Below are 7,625 nucleotides of genomic sequence, written 5' to 3' on the forward strand. Positions count from 1 at the left end.
CCAAACCGGGGAATGCAGTAACTACTGATTTACCCCCAAATCTCCACTGTTGAGTCAGTTTTCTCAAAATGAGCATGGGAACATTCTCGATTTGAATGTTCCATATGTAGCCTATGTGAAGGAATGCTACCATATAAGGATACACGTGGTCATTAACACTATCATTCTTGTCATCATTATTTTACCACATTTTATGTCAGTGCAAAAGGCCACAGCATATCTCCAACACAGATTGTGTAATCAAAACCCTTTCTGTTAAAAAAAGACATAACATAAACAATCTTTATGTTAAAAAATTCTGAACAAACTGCCTGTGTGTATATACAAAATACATAAATACATATAGACATAATAAAAATAGCACACTGGTTAAGTTAATGGTAAGACAGAATGTATTGTCCTTAATTCAATGCACAAATGTGTTGTTTTTAACACATCTATTTTTTTAAAGAGTCTTTATAAGTTCTAGGAGTAATTTTAACTCTTAATTGTATTGAAAGCTTAAAAGCCATTGGGTCATTTGGATCCATTTGGTGCAACTGAATTACTCAGTACAGAAGGAATTATTGACTTAAGTCTCTGTAATGACAGAAGTGTGACATTTATTCTGAATTAACACCGCCTGCTCTAGGCACATGGGAGCATGTGCTTTGCTAAAACTTGTTGACTATAATGCAATTTGTAGGAACCAATTTGTCTGATATGTTCCAGTACTTGTAGTTGTTTAAGTGGCAAAATTGTTGGCTAAGCTTTCTTCTGAGAACAAGATGCTCATTGAAAGAGACTGGTGGAGAATAGAAGTGAGTGTGTGTATGTGTGAAAATAAAATTGTAAAACAGTTTATGAGAAAGTGACACACTGCTTCAAATGTACAACAGAATGTTTAATTAGAAAAAAATTGAATAGTGCTTCAAAATTACTGGTCAGATCATCATTCCTTGGTGCTATAGCAAACTACAGTACATTCTCCAAAATAAAACCTACACGGCTGGCTTCCTGGGCATGGATCAAGGCTAGTCCTGGACTCATTTTGAGACTAAGCTTAGACTTAATCTAGGTCTAGGAAACCAGCCTTCAGTGGTTATAATACAAACTGGTATGGTCAAAAAAAGGCCATGGTTTAATGTTTCCTTTGGTTTAGCAATATATAGATAAAATGCAGTTGAACGGTGTCCTACATCTTACGGTCCCCGGCAAACGCTGGTTTCTACATGGAAGGAATCTGTAAGAAAGCACAGCCAACATAAGCAGCACATTATCAATAGGGGTTGATAGGGTGTGCACTAGTTAGAATAACACTAAGGCAAGTTTTTTCTGGATGTTAGTCTTGAACCACATCATCAGTAGAAGTTCTCCATTGCAAGTCTTTTAGCACAGAACAAGCAAAAACTGCTGGAAAAACTCACCTATGTCAGGAACTAATTGAATGTGTGACTCTCAGTGCCTCCACGTCCAAACCCTAAAGAAGAGAAAAAAAGGGAGATAATGAAGTCACACCATGTTAGCAAATAGTTTTCAGCTCAGTGGTGGCTGACCCACAACAGTGGAAACTCTGGTGTTCCATTTTCTGACTACGGAAGTTTGAAACAGAGGCCATTTGGAAGGAACATTAACGTTGCTTTGACAACCTCAGTCAGCTGATATGAAATTCCTACAATTCTTGTTGCGATAGACAGACCTTTCAAAGTGTGGCTGGACAACCATAACGGGTTACCATTATGTAAGACAGCCTGTTTGGAGAGTGGTATAAGATATCACAAGATAAAATTAGATAAGAGACTTTGTAAATCAAGATTATCTCTCTCTGAGTGCAGTAAAATGCATGTGGTAAAGGTTTAGTGGTATTGGGTGGAGAGTGTTCCACAGCATTCAGGTGGGTTTAAGGGGTTAATTAGGCCATAACTCCTATTCAGCTCTTTGTTTATTAGCTTGTCTTAGGTGATAAACAACTTTGACTGCATGACACAGTGCTGTACTGCAAAACTATGGTGCAGGAATGGTAAACGTTACCTCACCTTTGGGCCCAAAGAGCGCGGAGTAGCAAGGGTTGTTACAGTATGGCTTTCCATCATGCTGTGAAAGAAAACACATCATTCCATTTATAGAATATAAATGAATAATGGAGTGGGGCCAATTTGTCTCTCCCCAAAAGAAACATACTGCTACTGCAGCTTCAGACAATGTTTTGACTGCAGCCTTAATGCCAAAAGTCAACATCAGTCTTTTGAGTCCAAGTATCAAGTTACTTCTTTCATGTAATCATTTAATAGTGATATAGTTTTACCTCTGCGTGGGAGCCAGCGGACAGGGTCTTGTTGCATTTCTCACACTTCAGGCAGGGTCTGTGCCAGTCCTTACCTAGAGATGACACTCTCTCCGCTGAAACATAGAAAGGGAACACTGTTATTGTCCACTAATATACAACATAAAGAGTCCTTTAAAACTCTGCCATCCTCTGGATTGAGGTCAAATAAAGACCTCAAGAAGTTTGTCAGACTGTCTCCCTACAGTTATGTTTACTGAAATAAGATCCTTATTAGGTCCTTAAAGTTATGAAGATAGGGTTTTTGATTGCTCTTCATGGAGCTTTCTGTACATTACAGCTTGCTGTAATATTGAATGATGAAGCTTTGTTGCTGTTCTTTGCTGGAGAACTGAGCTGTTCTCAGAGCAGCGAGACTGCCTCTGTTTGTATTCATGACATGAAAGTCAAGTCACATCAGTGCAGATCAGTGCAATGTTTTTTTTTCCTCCCTTGGATAAGTCACGGTCGGGAGAACATGGTGGGCGTGTTTGTGTGGCCAGAGACATTCCCTCAGGAATTTTCAACCTCACCCCCTTCTCGTAAACACTGCTAAAAGAAAGTCTTTATCTGCAGGGCCACGCATGAGAGATTCTAAGGGATTCTCATAAATAACCGACAGAGGACTAAAAGCTTTGCGTCTTGAGGCCATTTTTATTATCATAGATGCTCATACATCGTTCTTTTCTCCAGCAGAGATGTTTCAAGGGAGTTTTTTGGGTCGGAGACTGCATCTGCTGGACGCCAAGTGCTGTTTGTGATTGGGACCATGCAGAGAAGATGCTGAAGAGTTATAGCTCCCATAAAAAGAGAATAGATGTCAAAGCTTTACATTTGAGATAACTAAAGCTTGTCAAAGGCTTTGCCATAAATAAAGTGTAGCGTGTGCACAGAGCTGAAATACTGTCACCATCTGTGAAATTATTTTGAGAAATTACAAAAGGTCCCATTCTGCAAAAAAAAAAAGGAATCCAAGTCAAAGCCACAAGTTATGACAGGAGTATCCACTGTCTGTAATGTAGTGTTGCCAAGTTATGGTTTGTGTGTGTGTATTTTATTGGTGTTTGGGGACATTCCAAAGCCACATGTGTTTATCATGATGTCCTCATCAGTGTGATGGGTGTGATGGCTTGTATAGATGTTCTCCTGAGCATGAGAGTCCCATTTACTGCCTGTGACGCAAATCAGGGAGCAGAAGAACTTGCCCAAAGCACACATACACCCTACCATGGAAAAACTCTTCATTGAGAAAGAGACACGCACAAAGGAAACTGACAGCACTGGATGGAAATTGTTCTTGCATGTCCTTTCCTGAAAATAGAATGATTTTGGCAGAGTGGTCACCAACCTTTCTCTTGCAGACCTTCCTGCCAAGTTCAGCTCCAACCCAAAACTCCAAAATCCAATAAAACCATACCATCCAGTTCCTGATTAGTCGGCTGATTCGATGTGGAACTAAACTTTCTATTATGATAGATCTCCATGAGGTGAATTGGTGACCTGAGTTTGAGGGTAAACATTTCTCTGAAATTGTGTCTGACTTTCTTTTGAAGTTTCATTTCTCATTTTTTGGTGCACAGTTGGAGAGCAGTTTCACATGTGTTGAATCTGTAAGCATTGAGGTAAACAATATACAGTTCCTTGATTGCACTTTGATTCAACTCAGTTTGGATTTTGCTGTGGATTGAGATTGCTCTCCTTTCTCTCGAACCGCCCTTTCTGCTCTAGCTGTGGGAGGGAAAGGCGAGGGATGTTGAATTCCTCTAAGGGTGGATTTTTATTGTTTTTCTCCCACTGTAAGGACATAATGCTCAGCTTCCATAAGGAAAGCAGTGGTAGCATAATTGCTTCCATCTGAACATTAGAGTCTTAGTGAGTGTGAAGAGAGCAGGTATTAACACAGTGTTTAACTAATGAAAAAAAGGGTTATTCGTGCACAGAAAGTAGTGAACGTAGAATAATGTTTGTACAATGCATAAAGGCTTCCAGTGCTTTATTGTTTCCTGAGCTGGCTTTGGAGCCATTTTGGCTACAAGAACTGATGAGAGTATAATAGCACCATTAGGAGTACAGGTGTGTTTTTTTTGTGACCTCCCAGATGGAGGGAAGCAGAAGAACATTTATTCATTCAAACCTGCACAAATGACGGATACGAGCTATAAAATGTGGAGAAAAAGCTGACACAACTGATAGGACAGGAAAAATTCTACTTCTATACTAAAAAGAAAGACCCATTCTTTTATATGTTAACAGGGAATCAGTAATGAAACAACCAGGAGCGTTTACTTTGGCAGAGGCTGCAGAGTAAATCTGCAGGGAAGGGAAAAGCAAAAGAGAGAAAAGAGGATCAATTCATCCTGCTGACAGAACAGTGACCTGGAGCCCAGACATACAGTGGAGAGACAGAGAGAGAGAGAGAGAGATGGCTTTGTACTCTGGCATCTCTGGAGGTTTATGCCTCTAAGGAATACCCCGTGCTCTATAACTAAAGTAAGAAAATGCTGAAGGCTGACTTAGATCAAACTGAACAGATCATATTCTAGCTGATTTTCTTCTGATCCATTCAGGCTGGGTTCGACAAAGTCTCTGGGATTAGAGGCAGTTTCCAGACATGTTTTTTTTCTTTAATCTTTTATTTTTCTGTTTCTTTTATACTTCTTTTTGACAAGCGTATGTAATTGCAGTGAGCATTCAATCCAAGAATTTGAATTTCTTCTGAATAAAATGTCTATTTATTTATTCATAAAACTTATAAAACTTGCCATAAAACTACTTGTCCTCTAGTTCTTGGTGGAGAATGTCTAAAAACACTACAACACATCCATTAGGCTCCTTTTAACGTCTTTTCGAGACAGACCTGTACTTAAAGAGGGTCTTGTGAGAGGGCGCACCATTAGAATTCTTAAATAACAAAGCAGGTCCTCACATACAATTATATGTTTTCATATTGTTTACAGTTTTACTCATGCTTTTAACCTTATAGAGTTTGCTTAATTAATTTATTTGATTAACGTGTACATTTGCACATGCATAAAATATAACGTACAATTACTGTTCATTTACTTACTTACTGCTGTTTACTTTTTCGACTTATCCTCTGTGCACATGGTTACCACAACAATAAAATATCCCAGCACAGTATGTATGTAAACTGCCTCTAACTGTGTTTTATTTATATGAAAACAGTGTACACATTTGAGTTATTTCTAAGCACAGTGTTTTCAGTGTAACATGCACGTGGGCAAGCTCAAAACGTTTCTTCAGAAGTGCCCTCCAGCCACCTTCAAACTTTCTGGCACAGTGATTTTTGCTCTAACTCATTGAATTACACTGTAATATCTTTCTTTTCTAACATTGAAGTGTGATAGTTTTTTTTAAAGAAAAGTCTAGCAATGAATTCTCTTCATTTCTTTCAGTTCCAGGTTTGCGTTCACTGAAAGCAGGAAATGAGTTCAAAAGCATCATGCATCATGTCTTATCTCTGCATACTTCCTTGACACTCCCTTGTAGTGCAGTGCAAAGACTGCTGGAATGCACTTGACCACTTTAACTGTTGTTTTGATGCAGTTTAGACTACCATGTGCGATCACAGTCACCACTTACTCAGAATTTACTCTTTATTTTCTGTATAAATTCTTCTCATTAAACATTTTAATTTAAAGCACGGTTTCTTACCAAAGTACACTTCCTTGTTGCACTTGGGGCACTTGGGCATGGTGGCAGAGTTGCAGTAAAGTTCCTGGTCAGTGGAAATCCCGTGGTGGACACACAGAGGAGCAGAGAGCAGTAGGAGCTGCACTGGCCACCTGTTTTATACCGCCGAGGAAGAGGAGGAGGCACAGGCTGGGTGTGTACTGTGTGTGCACGCGCATTTCGTGTGTGTGTATGGACAGACATGTATTCAGCTCCTTGTGGGGACACGTGTCCAACGTGTGATGACAGCAGAACATGAAAGTTTAGATATTGTGGTGACATTTGGATCTTTTATTTTTTCAAAAGAGCCAGAATATTTCCTTTGGGCCCTGATGTTAAGGTTAGAGTTGGGATAGATGCAGTACAGCAGCATTTAACTACAGTAATTCAGAAGACAGTGGAAAGGAGTAGTGCTCTCACGATTGCTCAGTTAAACTCAATTACTCTATTAAACTTGATTGCATGATTAAACTATAATAAAATATACCTTCTCAATGAATTGACAATGACTAGTTGAGTCATTTTAAATTGTAGGACAATTTAAATTTCCTGTTAGCTTCTCTCACTGTAAGAAACAGCCTCATGGACACACCCTTTCTTGCTCTCTTGCAACATAATTATCTTCAAATGTAGCTCAATTTTTGCTGTTTTTGTACTTTTTTGCATAATTAATAATAACTCCAGTTACCCTTTATAATGTTTGAAATTTGGTGATAAATGGACCAATAGAAATAATAGAAGTAATTTGAAATGTTTGAAAAGCTGTACAACTGTATTTTGTTGTTCAATTAAGTAATTGGCCTTTTTAGCTAAAGCTGCACCATGTAAGATTTGAGAATTTGGAGACCTCTCTGGTGGAAATGTGTAATTGCACACAATATGCGAAAGAACATGTTTGCTATGAAAATTTAAAAATGATTAAACATAGACACACCATATTTTAGCCTTTTTTTCTTCTGACTCACAAATAAAAACAAAATAAATCTTGCACAGTGCTGCTATATTCATCAAAATAATTGGTACCTCGCTTGATTACTAGTATAATCTTTAAAAGGAGAACTATAAGAACAGGAATTCAATCTTGTGCATGTGTAAGAGTCTTCTTCAAGTATGCAGTGGTGCTTTATATTTTCTAAATCTTTTGAAATGTTCTATACCACCAGTTATATTAGAACTTACTGCCTAACTTCAAAAAGCCTTTTGGATCTGAGGCTGTTAACTGTGGACTGTTTACCATCACAGTGTGTAAAGGATGGTGGGAGCTGCTCATTAGGAGCTGTTTCAGTATCTGAGCTTAGAGGAGACATAAAAGTTTACAATGATAAATTTTGCCAGCTCATTCCAGTTTTACCACAGCCTAAGTTCATTTTATTATCATTGAGTTGGTTGATGTTGTAGGTGCTGCAATGAAAGACCCCAAAAAGGGTAAATATTGCTTAAGCAAACTTCACCAGAGGATAATTAAGCATCTTGTAGTCTGTAATCTGTTTGTTTGGAATTTATTTGTGGGCATTTACAGCCTGTTGACTCATCACCAGAATTCCCTTTCCTATTGTGTTTATATGAAGCCACTCTACCTTACCTTGTTTATTTTCATTATAACTTTTCTAACCTTTTAAGCCTGTTCTGT

The 7,625-nt window shown here is 38.3% G+C and overlaps 1 protein-coding gene across 1 annotated transcript; it reads right to left on the reverse strand.

Moving 5' to 3' along the window:
- Nucleotides 1-862: 862 nt before the first annotated feature.
- crip1 (cysteine-rich protein 1) lies at nt 863-6,130 on the reverse strand. The gene is made up of 5 exons (XM_036594202.1): nt 5,978-6,130; nt 2,285-2,379; nt 2,016-2,073; nt 1,407-1,459; nt 863-1,222 (listed from the first exon to the last, which is right to left on the reverse strand). The coding sequence occupies exons 1-4, from the start codon at nt 6,015-6,017 to the stop codon at nt 1,419-1,421; spliced, it is 234 nt and encodes a 77-aa protein (XP_036450095.1). The 5' UTR covers nt 6,018-6,130; the 3' UTR covers nt 863-1,222; nt 1,407-1,418.
- Nucleotides 6,131-7,625: the final 1,495 nt, after the last annotated feature.

Source organism: Colossoma macropomum, unplaced genomic scaffold, assembly GCF_904425465.1.
Source record: "Colossoma macropomum unplaced genomic scaffold, Colossoma_macropomum, whole genome shotgun sequence".
NCBI lineage: Eukaryota > Metazoa > Chordata > Actinopteri > Characiformes > Serrasalmidae > Colossoma > Colossoma macropomum.

Excerpts from the sequence above, each read along its gene's own strand:
- crip1 (XM_036594202.1), bottom strand. The coding sequence starts at position 6,017 with ATGCCCAAGTGCCCCAAGTGCAACAAGGAAGTGTACTTTG. Across the intron at positions 2,380-5,977 it reads CAACAAGGAAGTGTACTTTG|CGGAGAGAGTGTCATCTCTA; the intron begins GTAAGAAACCGT and ends TCTATGTTTCAG. Across the intron at positions 2,074-2,284 it reads CCGCTGGCTCCCACGCAGAG|CATGATGGAAAGCCATACTG; the intron begins GTAAAACTATAT and ends TTTCTTTCACAG.